Source organism: Salvelinus alpinus, chromosome 11 (assembly GCF_045679555.1).
Source record: "Salvelinus alpinus chromosome 11, SLU_Salpinus.1, whole genome shotgun sequence".
NCBI lineage: Eukaryota > Metazoa > Chordata > Actinopteri > Salmoniformes > Salmonidae > Salvelinus > Salvelinus alpinus.
In genome coordinates this window covers 33325959-33351332 of record NC_092096.1, presented here as the reverse complement: position 1 = coordinate 33351332, position 25374 = coordinate 33325959, and the positions used below count along the sequence as shown (strand labels likewise).

The 25374-nt window shown below is 46.3% G+C and overlaps 1 protein-coding gene across 4 annotated transcripts in view; it reads left to right on the top strand.

The window, feature by feature from the left end:
* LOC139534026 (USP6 N-terminal-like protein) overlaps window positions 1–25374 on the top strand; it is a 65169-nt gene that overhangs the window by 12942 nt on the left and 26853 nt on the right. Inside the window, exon 3 of one of the 4 annotated variants that reach the window (XM_071332629.1) lies at window positions 11070–11158. The exons of 1 other annotated variant lie outside the window; for it this stretch is intronic. In XM_071332629.1, the coding sequence (XP_071188730.1) occupies window positions 11070–11158 (89 nt within the window). Of the gene's footprint in view, window positions 1–11069; window positions 11159–11997; window positions 13229–19894; window positions 20957–25374 lie in introns of those variants that run through there. 2 more of the 4 variants (XM_071332630.1, XM_071332632.1) reach the window with 2 other exon arrangements.

Below are 25374 nucleotides of genomic sequence, written 5' to 3'. Positions count from 1 at the left end.
AAAAAATAAAATATCAAAAAGCGTGAAGACTTCTGCCTGAAGCCCATACACGCCGCAGCGTACATGTTGGACCCCAAGTATGCTGGCAAGAGCATCCTGTCTGGTGCAGAGATCAACAAGGCCTATGGTGTCATCACTACAGTGTCTCGCCACTTTGGCAGTCTGGCGATGTTCACTTCTAAGGAAGGGCTTTGGGATGGAGATGCAATATGGCAGTCGTGCCAACATATCTCATCAGCCACCTGGTGGAAGGGACTTTGTGGATCTGAGGCTCTTTCCCCGGTTGCCTCCATCAGCCTCTAAATCCCACCAACATCAGACGCCTCAGAGCGCAACTGGTCGTTGTTTGGGAACACACACCAAAGCAACCAACAGGCTGACCAATACAAGGGCTGAAAAATTGGTGGCCATCCGGGCAAATTTGAGGCTTTTTGAGCCTGACAACGAGCCATCCTCAACAAGGTTGGAAAGTGACCATGAAGATGAGGCCTCAGAGTCTGATGTTCAGGAGGTGGACATTGAGGAGGTCCAGGGAGAAGACATGGAAGCCTGAGAGGAAGACAACCAAAGCTTTAGATGTATGTTGAAAATGTTTTTGGGAGATGCGATGGATCATTGGGGATCATTCAATTTTCCCTTTTCTTGTTCAGTGAAATCATCCCATGTGAAGAGTCAACTCATTTAATTAAAGTTCAATTCGTAACTAAGTTGTTTTTATATCTATTGGAAGGATTTAATAAGTTAAACGGTTTCTGTTTCTGTCTCCATGTGATATATCCAATGCAAAAACCATCTACATTTAAATGATATTAATATTCGTTTGCATATATTTCTGTTAATTCCCATATATTGCCAAGGAAAGTTTCCACCTCTGAATATTCCCCAAAATGTGCAACCCTAGTCGGGATGTGTGTTGTTCGGGGGAACAGGAAGGAAGCCTCACAGGAATATGATTACATCTAGCAGTAAACACAGCAGCAGGAGGAAATGGATCCAGTGAGCTATCCTCAGGGCGTCTCACCAGTGGAGGAGGGACAGGGGAAACGTACTGGGCTAGACACACACACACACCCTCACTCATTCACATGCATACAGTACACACTTACTGACTGACACACGGATGCCCAATCTCTCACGCTAACGTACTTGCACGTGCATACACTCAGCTATACGTGTGAGGACTTTTTGTGGACCAACAATTCGTTCCCAATCAAAATCCTATTTTCCCTAAACCTAACCCCTAAGCCTAAAATAGCCTTTTTACAAGTATAGTATAGTAAAACGTTTACACACACACACACATTCACTTACTGACACACAAAAAAAGATATATATATATACATACACAGTAATTGTGGTGACCTTTCTACTGCCATAAGGCTTGTTGTTGGCCTGTCATGGGCTGTCTAGTCTGCATGTTGCCATGGTGATCTCTACTCCCAGCACTAGCCTGGCACCCCGCTACTCCTCACAAAGTTTAACCTATCAATACTTAATGTGTGGCGTTGAGTTCAGACGGATTGGGTCATGCACTATGTATAGAACCCTGATTAAGGATTTAAGGAGCTGCGCTCGTTTTGGGTACAGGCTGAGCCTTTATTTCACATCATGTTTACTCACTCCGTTATTCCACTCTCTCAGGACGTGTCCCAAAGTCCACCATATTCCCTATGTAGTACACAACTTTTTTTTACCAGAACCCCATGTGTTCAAACATCTAGTTCACACCGACTGTTTACTTGCCTCGTGTTTGCTATGAAAGCCTCATATAAACAACATGGCTGTTAAATGAAAGCGGTGCGGTATCTTCTTGATTGAATTGCTTCTATATACCCGCTGTTTATGAATAGGACTCGTAAATTTATACTGCAGGACATGCAGCCACACACTCACGCACATTTGTGGTGTACATTTATGATGAGGTGAATGCATACGAGACACAGGCATTGCCTACACTGCAGAATACGCAGGCGTGCTCAAAAATAGCTGGTGCTGAGACAGTCGTTCAAGTTTCTAGTGGCGAGGACACGACACACCTTAACCAATGACAAACCATATAAACCCTACTACACTCTGTGACAAATGGCCAAACCATTCACACCTTATGACCAATGAGCAATACCACCCCCCCCCACCGCCACTGACCAATAGCAACCTGACCTCACCCCTATGACCAATAACAAACGACACACCCACCCTACTGAGCATTGAGTAACCGCACACACCCTCTGACAACTGACAAATGGCGTGCAACCCGTCAAACCAATGACGAACCACACGCTTAGTATTGACCAATGTCAAAAGGGATACACGCTGTCGACCTGAAGACGCATGAACGGCTGGCTGACCGCGAGCGTGCCTGAGCAGAGTATCATGGGTATCGTTTATAAACTCCCACGCTCGTGGGTGGGGGGTTGTCGTCCATCTTCTTGCCCCTACAGCACAACTACACATCATGGTCACCTCCACCTCTAGTGCTCCACTGTTTTAGCAGCTGCTGATTTTACTGTTGGCTTGTAAACAACTCCACCCCTCCTCCTAACACACACACACCACACTCACATCTGTTTGTTCAGCTCTCCCCATAGAGAGCTTTATGGCTCTCTGAATCTCTCACCATCCTGTAAAAGGCTACAGCAGAAGATCTGTGCATGCCGTGGGTAGGGTGAAGGACAGACTGGGCTTGCAGGAGGCCGGAGGAGAAAGTATGGGGATGGGGGAGGGACAGATATAGGCAGGAGGGTTGAGGCCAGGTTTGGGATGATGAGTAGACTTTGGTGAGGCAGAGGCCTGATTTGGGTGAGGGGAGGTCTGGCTTGGATGTGGGAGTGGCCTTTGAGAGTGTAAAAGTGAGGTGTGAGACATTCAAAGTGTCCAGAACTGGTTCGGGTGACAACGGAGACTGAAAGTGTGAAACCGAGTTCATAGATAAGGAAGGGTCAGATGTCATTGTAGAGTTTGGAGACTCAAAGTAAAGTGGGCATGCAGAAGGACAGTACAGTCAGTGCAGTACTAGCAGTCTTTTGATTGGTTGGAAAGTTAAACCCAGAGACCAGGAAGTGACACGGGGCAAACAGGAAGTGTGAGGGAGCCCAGTGATGTTTTTCCAGTCTGTTCCCCCCCTGTGTTCCATTCCCTCGCTCCCTGTGGCACCGAGCCAGAACAGAGGAAGGAAAGGGAGAGAGGGGGGAAGGGACAGGGGACTGGGACAGACCCAAGAGGAGTCAGAAAAGTCTAACTGTTTTGAAAAACATTTAAACTCTGATTATGCTGACTCAACAACTCCCTGCAAAACATCCATGAAAACAGTAGTGGAACAGCTGCATGCTGACACCCATACTTTGTGTCTCTATACTCGAACATTGGTTCCTTTCCTCGTGGCCTTTCCATCATAGCCACTGATATGTGAATGGGGTGGATATGACTTAGCATGTTGCTTTGACCTGTCATACCCTGCCAGATCAGTGTTCATGGAAGAAAGGAGACGAGTAATGGAAGTTGGTTCAGATCAGAATACAACAAACTGTTAGTGTAAAATTCCTGTACTTCTTATTGGCCTTCTACAGTGTGTTCCTACCAGTCCAAGCTAACAGCAAGTGGGTGTTTTCAGTGACTGTTTTGTGCATTAGCCCATTTGTCAGCTAGCTTGACCTGGAGCGAACCTGCTGGAGAGAGAGATGCATGTAGGGCGAGAGGGCGAGGGGCAGAGAGGGAGTGTTTGGGGAAATTGGAGTTACTGCTGTAGCAGCATAGACAGCAATCAAAGTGCTCTATTCATGTCAAATTAGACTGCTCTTGACTGACTTCAGTGAGTGAAAATGAGGCTTTGTAAACCTCTACCTTTTACTCTCTATATTTCTCTCTTTCTCAGCCATTTTCTTATCTCATTTTCTCCTATCTTGCTCGATCTTTCTCCCCATTTTCTCATCCTCAATTTTCTCCCTCGTCTCTGGAGACACTTTCTGGTATTTTGACCTCTTGAGTGTTCCATCTCGAGGGTCCTCAATCTAATACCCACAGTGACAGTTCCTTCTAGCCTTTGCTGATTCACAGATTGAAGACTGTTGACAGGCTTAGATGGGAGAGGTGATGTTCCCTGAGCTAGGAAGGACTTATCTGTCATTTTCCAATCAGGCAGGCGTTATTAGAGCACCATGAAGGGGCCATTGATGTGATGTGTGAATGACTGGCCCTCTTATGACCAGGGTTGAGGGGCTGTCGGAGAGAGGGGAGACTGTCGATATACGCCTTTGTATGTCTCCCACATCGACAGGAGATCAATCCATACTCCGCCGGGTCTTCTTCTCTTTACCTCTCTTGCTTTGCACGCCTTTGGTCAGTACAGATGTGTACACACACACACACTTATCTCCCTTGATTTTCTTCCTTCATGTCAGAAAGGTTCATGTTGATCATATTACGACAGCAATATCAAATCAAATGTATTTATATAGCCCTTCGTACATCAGCTGATATCTCAAAGTGCTGTACAGAAACCCAGCCTAAAACCCCAAACAGCAAGCAATGCAGGTGTAGAAGGGAAAAAGGGAAAAACTCCCTAGAAAGGCCTAAACCTAGGAAGAAACCTAGAGAGGAACCAGGCTATGAGGGGTGGCCAGTCCTCTTCTGGCTGTGCCGGGTGGAGATTATAACAGAACATGGCCAAGATGTTCAAATGTTCATAAATGACCAGCATGGTCAAATAATAATAATCACAGTAGTTGTCGAGGGTGCAGCAAGTCAGCACCTCAGGAGTAAATGTCAGTTGGCTTTTCATAGCCGATCATTAAGAGTATCTCTACCGCTCCTGCTGTCTCTAGAGAGTTGAAAACAGCAGGTCTGGGACAGGTAGCACGTCCGGTGAACAGGTCAGGGTTCCATAGCCGCAGGCAGAACAGTTGAAACTGGAGCAGCAGCACGGCCAGGTGGACTGGGGACAGCAAGGAGTCATCATGCCAGGTAGTCCTGAGGCATGGTCCTAGGGCTCAGGTCCTCCGTGAGAGAGAAAGAAAGAGAGAATTAGAGAGAGCATACTTCAATTCACACAGGACACCGGATAAGACAGGAGAAGTACTCCAGATAAAACAAACTGACCCCAGCCCCCCGACACATAAACTACTGCAGCATAAATACTGGAGGCTGAGACAGGAGGGGTCAGGAGACACTGTGGCCCCATCCGATGATACCCCCGGACAGGGCCAAACAGGAAGGATATAACCCACCCACTTTGCCAAAGCACAGCCCCTACACCACTAGAGGGATATCTTCAACCACCAACTTACCATCCTGAGACAAGGCCGAGTATAGCCCACAAAGAGGGGCGCCAACCCAGTCAGGAAGATCACGTCAGTGACTCAACCCACTCAAGTGACGCACCCCTCCTAGGGACGGCATGAAAGAGCACCAGTAAGCCAGTGACTCAGCCCCTGTAATAGGGTTAGAGGCGGAGAATCCCAGTGGAGAGAGGGGAACCGGCCAGGCAGAGACAGCAAGGGCGGTTCGTTGCTCCAGAGCCTTTCCGTTCACCTTCACACTCCTGGGCCAGACTACACTCAATCATATGACCCACTGAAGAGATGAGTCTTCAGTAAAGACTTAAAAGTTGAGACCGAGTCTGCGTCTCTCACATGGGTAGGCAGACCATTCCATAAAAATGGAGCTCTATAGGAGAAAGCCCTGCCTCCAGCTGTTTGCTTAGAAAGTCTAGGGACAATTAGGAGGCCTGCGTCTTGTGACCGTAGCGTACGTGTAGGTATGTACGGCAGGACCAAATCGGAAAGATGGGTAGGAGCAAGCCCATGTAATGCTTTGTAGGTTAGCAGTAAAACCTTGAAATCAGCCCTTGCCTTAACAGGAAGCCAGTGTAGGGAGGCTAGCACTGGAGTAATATGATCACATTTTTTGGTTCTAGTCAGGATTCTAGCAGCCGTATTTAGCACTAACTGAAGTTTATTTAGTGCTTTATCCGGGTAGCCGGAAAGTAGAGCATTGCAGTAGTCTAACCTAGAAGTAACAAAAGCATGGATGAATTTTTCTGCATCATTTTTGGACAAAGTTTCTGATTTTTTTTGCAATGTTACGTAGATGGAAAAAAGCTGTACTTGAAACATTATTGATATGTTCGTCAAAAGAGAGATCAGGGTCCAGCTACAGGAACTGTAGAAGATGGGGAGCAGCAAGACTAGATAATAAACGCTGAAGTCCACTACACTGTGTTGTGTGTGTGTATTTGTCCAGGGGACTTAGAGGTGGTGCACTATGGTGGTGCACTATCTCTATGATGGGCCCCATACCCATAGAATGTCAGGGTCATAGCCAGCTAGCAACAGCAGCATAGTGTTGGGGCGCAGCAACAGGGCAGCATAGTGTTGGGGCGTAGCAACAGGGCAGCATAGTGTTGGGGCGCAGCAACAGGGCAGCATAGTGTTGGGGCGTAGCAACAGGGCAGCATAGTGTTGGGGCGTAGCAACAGGGCAGCATAGTGTTGGGGCGCAGCAACAGGGCAGCATAGTGTTGTGGCGTAGCAACAGGGCAGCATAGTGTTGGGGCGTAGCAACAGGGCAGCATAGTGTTGGGGCGCAGCAACAGGGCAGCATAGTGTTGGGGCGCAGCAACAGGGCAGCATAGTGTTGGGGCGCAGCAACAGGGCAGCATAGTGTTGGGGCGCAGCAACAGGGCAGCATAGTGTTGGGGCGCAGCAACAGGGCAGCATAGTGTTGGGGCGCAGCAACAGGGCAGCATAGTGTTGGGGCGCAGCAACAGGGCAGCATAGTGTTGGGGCGCAGCAACAGGGCAGCATAGTGTTGGGGCGCAGCAACAGGGCAGCATAGTGTTGGGGCGCAGCAACAGGGCAGCATAGTGTTGGGGCGCAGCAACAGGGCAGCATAGTGTTGGGGCGCAGCAACAGGGCAGCATAGTGTTGGGGCGCAGCAACAGGGCAGCATAGTGTTGGGGCGCAGCAACAGGGCAGCATAGTGTTGGGGCGCAGCAACAGGGCAGCATAGTGTTCGGGCGTAGCAACAGGGGAGCATTGTGTTGCGGCGTAGCAACAGGGCAGCATTGTGTTGCGGCGTAGCAACAGGGCAGCATAGTGTTGGGGCGTAGCAACAGGGTAGCATAGTGTTGGGGCGTAGCAACAGGGCAGCATAGTGTTGGTGCGCAGCAACAGGGCAGCATAGTGTTGGGGCGCAGCCACAGGGCAGCATAGTGTTGGGGCGTAGCAACAGGGCAGCATAGTGTTGGGGCGTAGCAACAGGGCAGCATAGTGTTGGGGCGCAGCAACAGGGCAGCATAGTGTTGGGGCGCAGCAACAGGGCAGCATAGTGTTGGGGCGCAGCAACAGGGCAGCATAGTGTTGGGGCGCAGCAACAGGGCAGCATAGTGTTGGGGCACAGCAACAGGGCAGCATAGTGTTGGGGCGCAGCAACAGGGCAGCATAGTGTTGGGGCGCAGCAACAGGGCAGCATAGTGTTCGGGCGTAGCAACAGGGGAGCATTGTGTTGCGGCGTAGCAACAGGGCAGCATTGTGTTGCGGCGTAGCAACAGGGCAGCATAGTGTTGGGGCGTAGCAACAGGGTAGCATAGTGTTGGGGCGTAGCAACAGGGCAGCATAGTGTTGCGGCGTAGCAACAGGGCAGCATAGTGTTGCGGCGTAGCAACAGGGCAGCATAGTGTTGCGGCGTAGCAACAGGGCAGCATAGTGTTGCGGCGTAGCAACAGGGCAGCATAGTGTTGCGGCGTAGCAACAGGGCAGCATTGTGTTGCGGCGTAGCAACAGTGTAGCCAGTGTATCATGGCATTCTGTAATTGGGCCCTATAACTCAATGCCTTAGGAGGGCTGCACACACACACTTTCATTGTCTCAAGCGGCGTAGACACACACACTCTTGCACAGCGTGTGTGCGTGTGTGTGTGTGTGTGCGCGCAGAGCAGTTGCAAAGTGTGTCTCTTCCTCTCTGGGGAAATGTCATTAGGATAAAGAATGAAACTGTGGCTGCCCCATTACAGCTTGCAATGCAGACTGCACCCTGTCCTTGGGTTGAAACACAGGGGGAGACTGCAGGGTGTGTGTGCCTGCGTGCCTCCCACCCTGTGTGTGTACATGTGTGTTTGCGTGCAGGTTCCCACCTTTGTGCATGTATGAGTCATCTCTTTGCAAGGTCAATGACATGAAAAAGTGTATGATCTTCTGAAACTGAATGGCATCACAATATATTGCCATGGTTTTCTCATGCAGAGGGTGAAAAGCATTCATACTTCCGATAATACCATATGGACAATACATAACAGGAAGTCAAAGAGGGAGGAAAGAGGTAAAGTTCGCTATCCCTGATGCAGTGAAAAATAATTTAAATACATTGATTAATGAAGTAAGCCTTATGCGACATCATTACATTTTTGTTTGAATTGGCAGGTTTTACGCACCAGCCAAGCTTCTGGGAGAGCACCGTGGTTCTGTTTTGATGAACAATTATAAACAGATGAAATTAGTGAAGGTAGAAGGAGGGAAAGATATGGAGAGAGGGAGCCAAAGGAAAGGCAGAGGGAGAGAGAGAGAGACTGATTGAAAATGTAAAAGGGCATAAGATGCTAGTGGGCACAAATTATCACTGTCTACGACACGAACATACAGTTGAAGTCAGAAGTTTACATACACTTAGGTTGGAGTCATTAAAGCTCGTTTTTCAACCACTCCACAAATTTCTTGTTAACAAACTATAGTTTTGGCAAGTCGGTTAGGACGTCTACTTTGTGCATGACGCAAGTAATGTTTCCAACAATTGTTTACAGACAGATTATTTCACTTATAATTCACTGTATCACAATTCCAGTGGGTCAGAAGTTTACGTACACTAAGTTGACTGTGCCTTTAAATAGCTTGGAAAATTCCAGAAAATGATGTCATGGCTTTAGAAGCTTCTGATAGGCTAATTGACATAATTTGAGTCAATTGGAGGTGTACCTGTGGATGTATTTCAAGGCCTACCTTCAAACTCAGTGCCTCTTTGCTTGACATCATGGGAAAATCTAAAGAAATCAGCCAAGACCTCAGAAAAATATTGTGGACCTTCACAAGTCTGGTTCATCATTGGGAGCAATTTACAAATGCCTGAAGGTACCACGTTCATCTGTACAAACAATAGTACGCAAGTATAAACACCATGGGACCACGCAGCCGTCATACCGCTCAGGAAGGAGACGCGTTCTGTCTCCTAGAGATGAACGTACTTTGGTGCGAAAAGTGCAAATCAATCCCAGAACAACAGCAAAAGGACCTTGTGAAGATGCTGGAGGAAACGGGTACAAAAGTATCTATATCCACAGTTTAACAAGTCCTATATCGACATAACCTGAAAGGTCGCTCAGCAAGGAAGAAGCCACTGCTCCAAAACCACCATAAAAAAGCCAGACTGGGGCCTCCCGGGTGGCGCAGTGGTCTAGGGCACTGCATCGCAGTGCTAGCTGCGCCACCAGAGTCTCTGGGTTCGCGCCCAGGCTCTGTCGCAGCCGGCCGCGACCGTAGCGTCGTCCGGGTTAGGGAGGGTTTGGCCGGTAGGGATATCCTTGTCTCATCGCGCTCCAGCGACTCCTGTGGCGGGCCGGGCGCAGTGCGCGCTAACCAAGGGGGCCAGGTACACGGTGTTTCCTCCGACACATTGGTGCGGCTGGCTTCCGGGTTGGAGGCGCGCTGTGTTAAGAAGCAGTGCGGCTTGGTTGGGTTGTGCTTTGGAGGACGCATGGCTTTCGACCTTCGTCTCTCCCAAGCCCGTACGGGAGTTGTAGCGATGAGACAAGATAGTAATTACTAGCGATTGGATACCACGAAAATTGGGGAGAAAATGGGATAACATTTTCAAAAAATAATAATAAAAAAAAAGCCAGACTACGGTTTGCAACTGCACATGGGGACAAAGATCGTACTTTTTGTCCTCTGGTCTGATGAAACAAAAATAGAACTGTTTGGCCATAATGACCATCGTTATGTTTGGAGGGAAAAGGGGGACGCTTGCAAGCCGAAGAACACCATCCCAACCGTGAAGCACGGGGGTGGAAGCATCATGTTGTGGGGGTGCTTTGCTGCAGGAGGGACAGGTGCACTTCACAAAATAGATGGCATCATGAGGTAGGAAAATGATGTGGATATATTGAAGCAACATCTCAAGACATCAGTCAGGAAGATAAAGCTTGGTCGCAAATGGGTCTTCCAAATGGACAATGACCCCAAGCATACTTCCAAAGTTGTGGCAAAATGGCTTAAGGACTACAAAGTCAAGGTATTGGAGTGGCCATCACAAAGCCCTGACCTCCATCCTATAGAAAATTTGAGCAAGGAGGCCTACAAACCTGACTCAGTTCCACCAACTCTGTCAGGAGGAAGCTTGTGGAAGACTACCTGAAACGTTTGACCCAAGTTAAACAATTTAAAGGCAATGCTACCAAATACTAATTGAGTGTGTGTAAACTTCTGACCCACTGGGAATGTGATGAAAGAAATAAAAGCTGAAATAATTAATTCTCTCTACTATTATTCTGACATTTCACATTCTTAAAATAAAGTAGTGATCTTAACTGACCTAAGACAGGGAATTTTTACTAGGATTTAAATGTCAGGAATTGTGAAAAACGGAATTTTAAATGTATTTGGCTAAAGTGTCTGTAAACTTCCGACTTCAACTGTATATACTGACTCACACACACACACAGAGAGACAATTATTTATTTTTTACTTCCCCTATATTTCTCCGCTCTGTTCATGTACCAGGCTTCAGAGTGATGGTGGAGCAGGGGGTCGTCACTAAGCGGGGGCGACAAAGAGAGGGGGAGAGAAACTGAAAGAGCGGGAGGGACGTGAATTTGGAAGTAGAGATCTAGGGGGGAACGAGAGAGGAGCAGAGCACAGGGAGAGAGTGAGAGAGGATTAAATGGGGCGAGAGACGGATGAGTTGGGTGGACTGACTGCCTTACCCCAGTGAGTTAGCTAGCTGTGGATGTGAGCAGAGTTGCGTGTCTTTGGAGCAGGGATACTGCTGCTATTGATCCAAACCACCTTCATCTGTTCTGCCTGCCAGGTGTACTGCTACAGCACAGTTCTCTGAACAGAGAGGGAGAGCAACAGAGAGAGATCTACCAGTCTCCTCCCTGTGTTCCTCAGAGCTGGGTGCGTGTGTTCACCTCTACTGCCTCTGCCGAACAAGATAAGTGTGTGTGTGTGTGTGTGTGTGTGTGTGTGTGTGTGGGAGCACCGACTGGAAAAAAAACACAAACACTCTCTCCGCTGAGCCTGAGAGTCTCAGAAGAGCAGCTAACGGCAGCTAACAAACCAACGACCTCCAGCTCCCAGCCATCGGGTTGAGATGACATTGTGTGTGATTTGAGCGTCACTTGAGCGTGTTCTGCTTTACCTGGACCTGTGAGAGCGGCGGTCTGGGTATTAATGGACCTGTGAGAGCGGTGGTCTGATATTAATGGACCTGTGAGAGCGGTGGTCTGGTATTTCTGGACCTGTGAGAGCGGCGGTCTGGGTATTAATGGACATGTGAGAGTGGTGGTCTGGTATTTCTGGACCTGTGAGAGCGGCGGTCTGGGTATTAATGGACATGTGAGAGCGGTGGTCTGGTATTTCTGGACCTGTGAGAGCGGCGGTCTGGGTATTAATGGACCTGTGAGAGCGGTGGTCTGGTATTTCTGGACCTGTGAGAGCGGCGGTCTGGGTATTAATGGACATGTGAGAGCGGTGGTCTGGTATTTCTGGACCTGTGAGAGCGGCGGTCTGGGTATTAATGGACCTGTGAGAGCGGTGGTCTGGTATTTCTGGACCTGTGAGAGCGGCGGTCTGGGTATTAATGGACCTGTGAGAGCGGTGGTCTGGGTATTTCTGGACCTGTGAGAGCGGCGGTCTGGGTATTAATGGACATGTGAGAGCGGTGGTCTGGGTATTAATGGACCTGTGAGAGCGGTGGTCTGGTATTAATGGACCTGTGAGAGCGGTGGTCTGGGTATTAATGGACATGTGAGAGCGGTGGTCTGGTATTTCTGGACCTGTGAGAGCGGCGGTCTGGGTATTAATGGACCTGTGAGAGCGGTGGTCTGGTATTTCTGGACCTGTGAGAGCGGCGGTCTGGGTATTAATGGACCTGTGAGAGCGGTGGTCTGGGTATTTCTGGACCTGTGAGAGCGGCGGTCTGGGTATTAATGGACATGTGAGAGCGGTGGTCTGGGTATTAATGGACCTGTGAGAGCGGTGGTCTGGTATTAATGGACCTGTGAGAGCGGTGGTCTGGGTATTAATGGACCTGTGAGAGCGGCGGTCTGGGTATTTCTGGACCTGTGAGAGCGGTGGTCTGGGTATTTCTGGACCTGTGAGAGCGGTGGTCTGGGTATTTCTGGACCTGTGAGAGCGGTGGTCTGGGTATTTCTGGACCTGTGAGAGCGGTGGTCTGGTATTGCTGGACCTGTGAGAGCGGTGGTCTGGTATTGCTGGACCTGTGAGAGCGGTGGTCTGGGTATTTCTGGACCTGTGAGAGCGGTGGTCTGGTATTGCTGGACCTGTGAGAGCCGTAGGAAGACGGGAGGCAATCATCTACCTGGACAGAACAACCGCTGACTTCTGGAGAGAGAGGAGAGGAAGAGCAGTGATGCAGACTGCCTTCAGTGTCTTAGAACAGACTGCCTCTCTAGGTCGACCTAAATGTGACTGCCTTAGATATTCACATGTAGCAGGGTAGGAGAGAAAGTGTGTGTGAGTGCTAGGGACGTGCATGTGTGATCGCGTAAGAGAGTGTTGAGGGCTTGCAGCTGGTGCTGAGAGCGACTGAGGAGAGAGGGAGGTTGGATCAGAGCAGAGAGAAAAAAGGCTTAGGAATGACTGGGTGGAACTGGAGGCTATAGCTAACCTTGGAATCATCCTGGAACCTTGAGGGGCTACCGCCACTACTCCATCCCAAAAAGAGGAACTAGGACTGGTGAAAGATCCGTGCTCTGTGGACCCTAAACCTGGTGCCTGGGGATAAGATGGGATCCAAGATTTGAGATCTGGACTTTTTAAGACATTGGGATGATTTCAGAGGACCCTGTGAGGGATGAGGTTGTCGGGGGTGTGAGGGCGAGAGCGGGCTCCCCACGCCCAGTGTGCACGGTTGGCCCCTCCCCACTATGAGCATGCAGGTGCTTCATATGGTCAGGGAGCTGGTGTCTCCTTCCCGACGCAGAGCAGCCGCCAGATACGGAGGTGTGTGTTTTTCAACTTTTATTGTCTCGTGGACAAGTACAGTGAAATGCCTTTCTTTCTTGTGTGTGTGTGTCTGTTACTGTGTGTGTCTGTCACTGTGCTGTGCATTAGCTCTACTGTGTCCCTGAAAATGAATGCCATTGACTTCTTACAGATCCCTTGTGTGTCTGTGTTTGAGAGAGTTGGCTAGAGAGAAAGAGACTCCCATGGTACTGCTGTAATGGCTCTGTTGCAATGGGACGTGTGTGTGTGTCCGGTGAGTGCTAAAGAATGAAGGAAGGTGCCCTGGGGTAATGGGACACTTGGTGAACCCCGACCTCTAGTCCTGTCTGCTGATTGGACCAGCTCTGAGGGGTCAGTGATGGGCTGTGGGCACTAATGATTGGCTAAAGCTTTTCACTGCCAAAGGCTCTACACTCTGAGGAGAATCACCTGGGCTCTGAGTGGAGCCGTAACGCTGCATCCCCATTCAGGCTACTGGCTAGTGATTATATGGGTTGTGATGTGGTTTATTTTTAAACATCAACAGCCTATTTAAAGACATCTAGGCCTCAAGCATCTCCTTAACAAAGGCTGCCTCTATTCTCTTAGCCCTGTGTATCTAAGCTTTTTTACATGCCAGGGGGATGAACACCGATTACACACTTCTCACCTCACTGCTTGTTAATGATGAATTCTGTGTGTGCGTGCACATGCATGTACGTTTTGTGAAGTGTATGAAAAAAGGGTCTGTAGTGACTCTTCTAGCACTGAGATGCAGTGCCTTAGACTGCTGCGCCACTCAGGATTTCACAGGGATTTGTTTGTGATATTTGCAGGCAAAAATGCTTGATTTTGCTGTGGCAATTCTGACATTTAGGATGGCAACGATTTTGTCCAATTTGTCACGAAATTGCCCTGACTCGCGATAAAGTTGAAGTGTGGCTTGATTTAACCATATTTGTGCGCTGATTTGTTGAAATTGTGAGCCCTCTTTTTGTACTGCGGTGATGGGTCAGTATTATGCGATTTAATATTGCGACGATTTGACTGTTTTATGCGGAAATAGCTATAAAAGAATTGCGACCAGGATCACGGAATCCTGAAAGAAACTGGTTTGTGTGTTTCTCAACATATTGAGCCTGATATTAACACAAAAAAATGTCCCATTCCCTGTGTAGCAGCATGTAATCACTGTGCTGGAGGCAGGAGCAGGGGAACAGAGCTGGTGTTGTGGAGAGTTGAGCTTCTCATCGATCTGTGATACCCACTACAAAGGGAACATTGAGTTTAGGACCCTCCGCCTTCCATCTCACTGCCATTTTAATCTCTGGCCATCGACCCTGTGGAGAAATTCTCAACACACACAAACATACACAGGTGCACACAAACACTGATATGTGCACACTTTGCTTTAGACACACACACACACATACGCACACACCACAGAGCTGCTGAGACAGTCAGGTGCTGTCTGTCAGTGGGGTATCTCCTCCCCCAGACTGTAGCAGAAGCCTTGGTTGCTACTGTAGGTAGTGTTCTGTGGTACAGGTGCTGTCTGTCACTGGGTTATCTGCTGAGGTGTGGGGTTGGTGAGAGAGAGATGGAGAGCGAGGGGGTGTGGTGAGATGACATTTTCAGTCTGTCACTTCAGACTGCTTGATCACAGTATGTGTAATGCACTGTGCCCTTTGACGTATCAGCAGGGTCTTAATCAGTGGTGTAAAAATACTTTGATGTACACTTAATTAGGTTATCTTTACTATTTATATAACTTTTACTTCACTACATTCCTAAAGAAAATAATGTACTTTTTACTCCATACATTTTCCCTGACACCCAAAAGTGCTCGTTTCATTTTGACAGGAAAATGGTCCAATTCACACACTTATCAAGAGAACATCCCTGGTCATCCCTACTGCCTCTGATCTGGCGGACTCACTAAACATGTGCTTCGTTTGTAAATTAATATCAGAGTAGTTGTAGTGTACCCCTGGCTATCTGTAAATTAGTTGTGTTGTCTGGTTTGCATAATATAAGGAATTTGAAATGATTAATACTTTTACTTTTGATACTGAAGTATATTTAAAACCAAATACTTTGACTTTTACTCAAGTAGTATTTTACTGGTTGACTTTCACTTTTACTTGAGTCATTTTCTATTCATGTATCTTTACTTTTACTCAAGTATGACTTTTGAGTACCACCACTGGTCTTTGTCCCTCTGGGTGTGGAATGTACATGTCTGTATATGTAAAGTATCAGCAGGGTCTTTATCTCTCTGGGTGTAGAATGTACATGTCTGTATATGTAAAGTATCAGCAGGGTCTTTGTCCCTCTGGGTGTAGAATGTACATGTCTGTATATGTAAAGTATCAGCAGGGTCTTTGTCCCTCTGGGTGTAGAATGTACATGTCTGTATATGTAAAGTATCAGCAGGGTCTTTGTCCCTCTGGGTGTGGAATGTACATGTCTGTATATGTAAAGTATCAGCAGGGTCTTTATCTCTCTGGGTGTGGAATGTACATGTCTGTATATGTAAAGTATCAGCAGGGTCTTTATCTCTCTGGGTGTGGAATGTACATGTCTGTATATGTAAAGTATCAGCAGGGTCTTTATCTCTCTGGGTGTGGAATGTACATGTCTGTATATGTAAAGTATCAGCAGGGTCTTTGTCCCTCTGGGTGTGGAATGTACATGTCTGTATATGTAAAGTATCAGCAGGGTCTTTGTCCCTCTGGGTGTGGAATGTACATGTCTGTATATGTAAAGTATCAGCAGGGTCTTTATCTCTCTGGGTGTGGAATGTACATGTCTGTATATGTAAAGTATCAGCAGGGTCTTTATCTCTCTGGGTGTGGAATGTACATGTCTGTATATGTAAAGTATCAGCAGGGTCTTTGTCCCTCTGGGTGTGGAATGTACATGTCTGTATATGTAAAGTATCAGCAGGGTCTTTATCTCTCTGGGTGTGGAATGTACATGTCTGTATATGTAAAGTATCAGCAGGGTCTTTGTCCCTCTGGGTGTGGAATGTACATGTCTGTATATGTAAAGTATCAGCAGGGTCTTTGTCCCTCTGGGTGTGGAATGTACATGTCTGTATATGTAAAGTATCAGCAGGGTCTTTATCTCTCTGGGTGTGGAATATACATGTCTGTATATGTAAAGTATCAGCAGGGTCTTTATCTCTCTGGGTGTGGAATGTACATGTCTGTATATGTAAAGTATCAGCAGGGTCTTTGTCCCTCTGGGTGTAGAATGTACATGTCTGTATATGTAAAGTATCAGCAGGGTCTTTGTCCCTCTGGGTGTGGAATGTACATGTCTGTATATGTAAAGTATCAGCAGGGTCTTTATCTCTCTGGGTGTGGAATGTACATGTCTGTATATGTAAAGTATCAGCAGGGTCTTTATCTCTCTGGGTGTGGAATGTACATGTCTGTATATGTAAAGTATCAGCAGGGTCTTTATCTCTCTGGGTGTGGAATGTACATGTCTGTATATGTAAAGTATCAGCAGGGTCTTTATCTCTCAGGGTGTAGAACGTACATGTCTGAATATGTATGTGAAGAGCCAGTAAGGACTTCTGAGCATTTGTGAAAGAAAATGTCCTTATATTTGAACGGACATCTTGGGATAGTACTAGACTCCCTTCTTTTGTTGGGTCTGGCATTCTGCTGGCCAGGCAGGTGGCAGGAGGAGCTAGGGGCATTACTACAGTCCAGCATGCCAGCCCATGCTCACTAGGGTCGTGTTCAGTAGCGAGCAAGTTACGTTCTGAACTTGTCCAATAAGAACACCGATATTTGGTTTTCCGTTGCAAAACGTTTTGCTACACTGTGTCCCACCGAACACCACCCAGCCTGCCTCGGCAGGTAGCATTGGGCCAGTAACCGAAAGGTTGCTGGATCGAATCCCTGAGCTGACAAGGTAAAAATCTGTCATTCTGCCCGAGCAAGGCAGTTAACCCACTGTTCCCCGGGCACCGAAGACGTGGATGTCGATTGAGGCAGCCCCCCACACCTCTCTGATTCAGAGGGGTTGGGTTAAATGCAGAAGACACATTTCATTTGAATGCATTCAGTTGTACAACTGACTAGGTTCCCCCCTTTCCCTTACTACTGTGCTGGAACTGAGATGGGTCCATAGGGATTTATAACCAGTCTGTTGCAGCCTGCTGCTCCAGTGCCAAGCTGCAGTCTTCTTCCCTCTCAGCCACTCTGCTCTGGTCAGCAGCGCTGGCATCTTACTATCTTTGTAATGAATTCTGCATGAAGGACGTTTCTCTCCTCCCTCTCCTCCCTCTCGATCTCTCTTTCTCCCTCCCATCTTAAAACGCTCGTATTTCTAACTGCTAGAAGAGAGAGGCTCTCTCAATTATTCAAATTATGTGCCAGCAGCTTAAAAAAAGTGAGATTTGTTTTTTCTGTAGTGGAACACATCAAGTTGTCAACTATTGGCGCTGTGTGTGTGTGTGTGTGTGTGTGTGTGAGTGCGGCTTCAAACATTGCATGCTGGGTTGTCAGAGGGATAGAGGTAGAGTTCAGCCCCCCCTCGTGTTAAACAGCAGGTAGCCGGTTAGCATCTACCCACCGATATCAAAGCCATTTTCGCATCTAGTCTAATTGTTTGCCGTATAAGCACCTAGAGGGGAAAAGCTAGGCTACGTATTGTTCTGTAATTTTGGCCTCACAGGAGAATTTATGCATGTGGTGGACGGAGCTCTATCCGTAAGAGCAACATATTAGATAAGATGGCAAATGGCACTCAACACTGCTTCTGTTTCTCTCTCGGTCTCAGGGCTCCGTAAAAAAAAATATGAACCAGTATTCAATTATTTTCTGTGGTAAATGAAAACGGCATAGAGTTCCCGTCCAGCTACTTTTCACACGCCAAAAAACCTGCTTTCTGTTTTAATGTGAAACATGCGTTCTCACAGTGAAGTGTAGTTCTGTCTTCGCCTTGAAATGGCTGGACTGTGAATGCTTATACACAGGGCCTTAGGTTAGTGCAGACGTCTTTCACTAGTGTAGATATCAAAGTAACCCGAGTACTCTCTCCATCCCCCCTCTCCCTACTGACCAGCCGTGTTTGATAAACAATCCAGACTTCACATGTCTGTGTTATGGAGGTAGAGATGAAAGGGGGAGTGATGTATGTTACCAGATTTTTCTCTCTCTCTCTCTCTCTCTCTCTCTCTCTCTCTCTCTCTCTCTCTCTCTCTCTCTCTCTCTCTCTCTCTCTCTCGACGTGTTGTGACAGTCCTATCCTATATATATTTTTTGGTGTATACCTGTTATTAGACTAGATGTGTTATTTTATTGTTGGTTCTCTGTTTGACTCTTTTGACATCTCCCACCTGTCCTGTTTTGCCTGGCTGGTGACCGTGGAGTTGTAAGAATCGCAGAGCTGTGTGTCTCAGTAGTGGTGCCACAGTCTATTTACTACTGCTGAATCTAGGCACATTCTCTCAATCGTGTCATTCAATGTACTAATATTGTTTGATACGTTGACGATAACACTATAGATCCCAAACATACAGGTGTGTGCACTGTACTAGTCACACACAGCACGTGTCAAACCGTCATTACTCATAGCAGATGATTTCATCGTCCGTAGTGTGGTGTGGGGACACAAGTGGCTTGTGTGTGTGCTTGTGTGACAGAGATGGACAGAGCGAGAGATGGCGTCCGACTCCGCCCAAGGGAACAATGAGACTGTGCGTGTCACTCATCGTGTATTTCTGTCTCTCTCTCTGTGTGTGTGTGTGTCCCCCGTCTTTACTGCTGCCAACCCACACCAAAGCGTTCATCCAGAGTGTCTCTAAGTGATAATCAGAATAGGTGGGTGGATGAAGACTGTATGGGCTCTTTAATTGCTCATAAAGTTGTTCTGCTTGAATCAAATGTATATATAAAGCCCTTCTTAGATCAGCTGTTATCTCAAAGTGCTGTACAGACACCCAGCCTAAAACCCCAAACAGCAAGCAATGCAGGCGTAGAAGCACGGTGGCTAGGAAAAACTCCCTAGACAGGCCAAAACCTAGGAAGAAACCTAGAGAGGATGTATTTAGGTGAACAGTGTGATTATGCATTACCCTGAATATTGATTGATCATCAGTCCTTTGGGGAGGGAGCAGTGAGCCTAGCTGTGAAGTGATGCTTTAGTCCCTCTATGCCTGGTGTCAGATTTCACGTGCAAAGCTTAGACGACAGTTTTACAGTAGCATACGGAAAGCACCAGTAGATCAGGGAAAGTATGATTATTTTCCTAAACATTTTTAATTAAACACTCCAGCGAAGATGTGTATGATGTGCATAGATGGGCACTTCTGTTATTTGACACCTTCAACTGTGAACCTCACACACTGTATGCAACACACACACACACACACACACACACACACACACACACACACACACACACACACACACACGCACACCTAACAGAACAAATACAGCTCGGATCCCCTTGTCACTGGAGTGCAGAACAGATTTAAATCACTTGTTTTATATTCACATTAAAGTTCAGTACGGGGGAGTTTGCCACTCCTCTCTGTTTTCATCTTGCTATGTGGTGCCAGAGATCGCCCACACACACAGTTGCCAAAGTGCTTGGCAGATTATTTATTTTTTATATATACAATTCTGAGAGAGAGATTTCATAACATTCATTTCAAATGAATTTACTATGTCCATTTTTTTTTACGAGGATTCACTGGTATGTGCTCAATAGCTCTCGAGGACATGTTACTAACAGTGTGGTGGCAGTGTATGTGTCCCTTCTCAGAAAGTATCCAGTGTGTGAGAACATTCCCAGAAAGGACACCAGAACCCTCCATGCCTGCCTGCAGGATGACCTCGACGCTTTAGCAGTGATAACGGCATTTCAGCCACATCAGCCGTTCCCTTACTGGGCCTGGGCGTAGGTCGTTTTGTGTGCGCCAGGGTAGATATGTACTGTAGCGATGGCGGGAGATAGAAACCATTATCTTTCCTCCCCTCCTTTTCTCCCTCCCTCCCTCCCTTCCTCTTCTCTCCCGGCTGTCCTGCGATATGCCTGCTCTACATGATCGTTCTGGGTATACGACTCACCACAGGAGTTGAACATGAGTCTCCTTAATGAAAGCTGTTTTATCAAAACGCTTCTCTGCCTCCTATCTTGGCTGTCCCTTGATTTCTGATCTCCCTCGGCCTCGCCCACTGTCTTCCTCATCTCTCTCTCCCTTTCCCTCCCTCCCTCTCTTATTTGCTCCTTCTCTCTCTCCCTCCCTCTCTTCTCTGATGTATTGAATAGGGGCTGTTGTGTGTTTGTGTTTGGGTGTGGAATGTCGTGAGTGGGATAGCAGTGACTTGATGCTGAAGTCAGTGTCCCTCTTTCTCTCTATCTCGCTCGCTCGCTTTCTCATTCTCTTTCTTATTCTCTCTCGTTCCCTCTCTTTTTCTCTAATCTCTTTGTAAAGTAAACAAACTGCTGCATTGTGACAGTAGCCCTCAAACTCAACCACTCTGATCTCCCTTCTGCTGCTCAGAGGAGTGTATCAATACAAGCCACCATTTGTCTTTCTCTCTGGTTCCTCTCATTGGTACGTGGACTGTTGTCGTGCGACGTAGTTGCCGTGGCAGAGTGGTGGTTCTGGGATGGGTTAGGGTTTTTTGGGAGTAGTGTTTGTCTAGCCTGGGCTGTCACTAATGCGGACTAAATCTCTCCGTAGACTGGAGGATCCAACCGAGAGCGTGAAGAGAGGTAAGACATGATGTCACTGAGGCGACTGACTTCAGGCAAAAAAAATACTGCTTTGGTTTTTTTCCACCTTACTAGGACAAACTGCTGGTGTTCAAGAACAGCTATTGCTTCTGTCTGATTGAATTTAGTTGAAAAATGTAACTTAAAGGTGTTGCACAGTATACAATTGAGATTCAGTTACTTGGAGACATGGACGTTGACATGGTATTTATAACATGTCAGTGAGTGTAGTTTGAGGGTAAACTACTGTGGGTAGACATGTCTTCATTGTATTGAGTGATGTCATTTTGACTGAGGTCTACTATGCGTGATGTGGTTGGGTATAGGTAGAAGCATGTTTGTTTTTACGTCTAGTTTGTGGAGATGAGTATAGTTTTGAAGCAATGCTAATAGCATGCCCGGTGTTATGCCGCCGCGTGTGGTTACCCTACAGTTTTAATTATTATTATATTTTTTTTGCTGTTACCCTGACAATTGGGTGACATCAGTCTAGTGTGTTTGTATATTTGGACACAAAATGGCGCGTCTATGACAGCACACACACAGGCTCCAATAAGAACTCGCCAATGTTTTATTTCACTTTCTGCCTTTATTCAGTAGGTATTTATTCTTGTTCACTTTTTACATTCTATTCATTTCAAGGCATGAATTGACATGGCCTTGGTGCACTTTGCGATTGCCTTCTAAATAATTTCCCTCCCCAATCATAACTATGTATGTAATGCAGTAAGGTGACTAGAGGCCGCACTCTCAGCCTGGTCGTCACCAGGTTTGGCTTTGGGACGTGTTGATTGGCTGAACACAGGCAGGCTGAGAGGCGGATGAATAAAGTGAAGTGTGAGGCTCTGTGAGTTCAAGAACAAAGGACAGGAAATGACTTCTCCTCCAACCAGGCTTTCCATTAGAACCGTGCAGCTTCAGTCCCTTTGCAGATACATTGCCTTGCAAAAGTATTCGCCCTCCTTGCCTTTTTTCCTATTGTGTTGCATTAAAACCTGTAATTTAAATGGATTTTTATAAGGATTTCATGTAATGGACATGCACAAAATAATCCAAATTGGTGAAGTGAAATGAAATAAATTATTTGTTGGAAGGAAAAAAACTGAAAAGTGGTGCGTGCATATGTATTCAACCCCTTTGCTATGAAGCCCCTAAATAAGATCTGGTGCAACCAATTACCTTCAGAAGTCACATAATTAGTTAGATTGCACACAGGTGGACTTTAAGTGTCACATGATCTGTCACATGATCTCAGTCGTTGCACGAATGTACCTAACCGTAAATATCTTTTGCCTTTCTTAAAATCAATACACAAGTATATTTTTTTTACACTTGCATATTTAGTTAAGAAATGTATGTTAGCAGGAAATATTAACTAGGGAAATTGTCACTTCTCTTGCGTTCATTGCACGCAGAGAAAGTGTATATGCAACAGTTTGGGCCGCCTGGCTCGTTGCGAACTAATTTGCCAGAATTTTACATAATTATGACAACATTGAAGGTTGTGCAATGTAACAGCAATATTTAGACGTAGGGTTGCCACCTGTTTCATAAAATACAGAACGGTTCCGTATTTCACTGAAACAATAAACGTTTTGTTTTCGAAATTATAGTTTCCGGATTTGACCATATTAATGAACAAAGGCTCGTATTTCTGTGTTTATTATAATTAAGTCTATGATTTGATATTTGACAGAGCAGTCTGACTGAGCGGTGGTAGGCAGCAGCAGGCTCGTAAGCATTCATTCAAACTTTACTGTGTTTGCCAGCAGCTCTAGCAATGCTTGATCACAGCGCTGTTTATGACTTCAAGCCTATCAACTCCTGAGATTAGCCTGGCAATACTAAAGTGCCTATTAGAACATCCAATAGTCAAAGGTATATGAAATACAAATGGTATAGAGAAAAATAGTCGACGCGTCATAATTCCTTTTATAACTGCAACCTAGTATTTCCTTACTGGGAACATTGAAGAACTGGGAATATTGAACCACCAGATTTCATATTGTCTGAGCAAGCAACTTAAACATGAGCTTTTTTACATGGCACATATTGCACTTTTACTTCTCCAACACTGTTTTTTCATTATTTAAACCAAATTGAGCATGTTTCATTATTTATTTGAGACTAAATAGATTTTATTTATGTATTACATTAAGTTAAAATAAGTGTTCATTCAGTATTGTTGTAATTGTCATTATTTCAAATATATAAAAATTGTCAGATTTAATCGGTATCGGCTTTTTTTGGTCCTCCAATAATCGTAATTCTTTTTTTGGTCCTCCAATAATCGTAATTCTTTTTTTGGTCCTCCAAAAATCATAATCGGTCGACCTCTACTTTTTGGCCATCAAGGAAAACACTATGTCTTTGCGCAAACCCAACACCTCTCATCACCCCGAGAACACCATCCCCACAGTGAAGCATGGTGAGGACAACATCATGCTGTGGGGATGTTTTTCAGCAGGACAATTACCATAAGCATACTGCTAAAGCAACACACTAATGGTTTAAGGAGAAACATTTAAATGTCTTGGAATGGCCTAGTCAAAGCCCAGACCTCAATCCAATTGAAAATCTGTGGTATGACTTAAAGATTGCTGTACACCAGCGGAACCCATCCAACTTGAAGGAGCTGGAGCAGTTTTGCCTTGAAGAATAAGCAAAAATCCCAGTGGCTAGATATGCCAAGGTTATAGAGACATACCCCAAGAGACTTGCAGCTGTAATTGCTGCAAAAGGTGGCTCTACAAAGTATTGACTTTGGGGGTGAATAGTTATGCACGCTCAAGTTTTCTGTTTTTTGTCTAATTTCTTGTTTGTTTCACAATAACAAATATTTAGCATCTTCAAAGTGGTAGGCATGTTGTGTAAATCAAATGATACAAACCCCCCCCAAAATCTATTTTAATTCCAGTTTGTAAGGCAACAAAATAGGAAAAATGCCAAGGGGGTGAAAACTTTCGCAAGCCACTATAGGAACCAGGAATGAATGTTAACTTGGAGGGAGAGGAGGAGCAGAGAGCGCAAGCAAAATAACACTACTTGTAATAAAGACAAGTCTTGGACTAGAAACCACTAGACCCTAAAAGAGAGAATCATAGTATTTATAAAGTCTATTGTCATGTGGTTGTTTAGTCATCCAGACTCATTCTTTGACAGGAGTTGTGATGAATACAGACAGATACTTTACAGATAGACGACACAGGAAGACGCAGAGTTATTATGTTAACTGCCGGGGCGGCAGGTAGCCTCGTGGTTAGAGCGTTGGACTTGTAACCGAAAGGTTGCAAGATCGAATCCCCGAGCTGACAAGGTAAAAATGTGTCGTTCTGCCCCTGAACAAGGCAGTTCCTAGGCCGTCTTTGTAAATAAGAATTTGTTCTTAACTGACTTGCCTAGTTAAATAAAGGTCAAATTGAAAAAACTAAGAGAGGGATGTGATCATAAAGTCTGTTGTTTTTGATGATGCTGTTGTCCAGAAGACAGGCTCCGAGTCTGATTGGATGAAAGCATGATCCTTGGTTCGTTCTTTTATAGACTTGATCAACACTTGAATCGTCATGGACAGATGGGTTATATACAGATTGACAACATGTTGTCCCTAACCTGTGAGTGAGCGAGACCAGTTGTTCTTTCAGTGGCATTTTCCAGTGTTTTTCAGAAGCCTACTGTGTGATTAATACGTTTTCAGCAGGGAAAATTACATCTTTCTATTCTGACACTGTTATGACCTCTGTGAGGGATGGATGGAGAGAAAGAGAGGGACACAGCAGTTTGACGGGTAGTAGAGAGCAGGAGTGAAGGGAAAGCGGAGAACCGGGTAATTTCCACTCAGGGCAAAGCGCTAGACCGACGGGGACATTTTAATCGCAGCGGGAGAGAGAAATGACCTGCCGTTCTACGCAGCCGTCGCCACAGGGCACTGCCATGTGAAGAGGAAGCAGTTGAGACTGGCAGAGGAGGAGGATGAGGGAGGGGTGAAAGTTCAGGGAGGTAGGGGGTCTAACCAGGAAAAAGAGGAGTAGGAGTGGACAGGGGGAGGAGGATGGGGTGATTCGCTGGAAGGAGATGTAGGTTTTCCTCAAGCAGCCCTGTAGCCTCAAGGAAGGGGCTTGTCCAGGAGTGTTCTGTAGGCACGAGGAGTCGCAGCAGTCCAAGCAACACAACAAACACAATCATTCTGAACGAGCCTCCAACCCCTTACAAACACGGAGTCACGGATGCCTGTGCCATTCCCCGAGCATGAAAGAGTCTAATTGTGTTTAGCTTAAGCGCTGCCCCTGTTGAATACTAATATGGCCGCTGGGGGGTTCAGTGTGTGTTACTGCTGCCAACACTGGGTTTTACTATGGGAAGACTCAATCCCATTTACCCAGAATTCCATTCCACTGAACCATGGAAAAATTCGGTGGGGG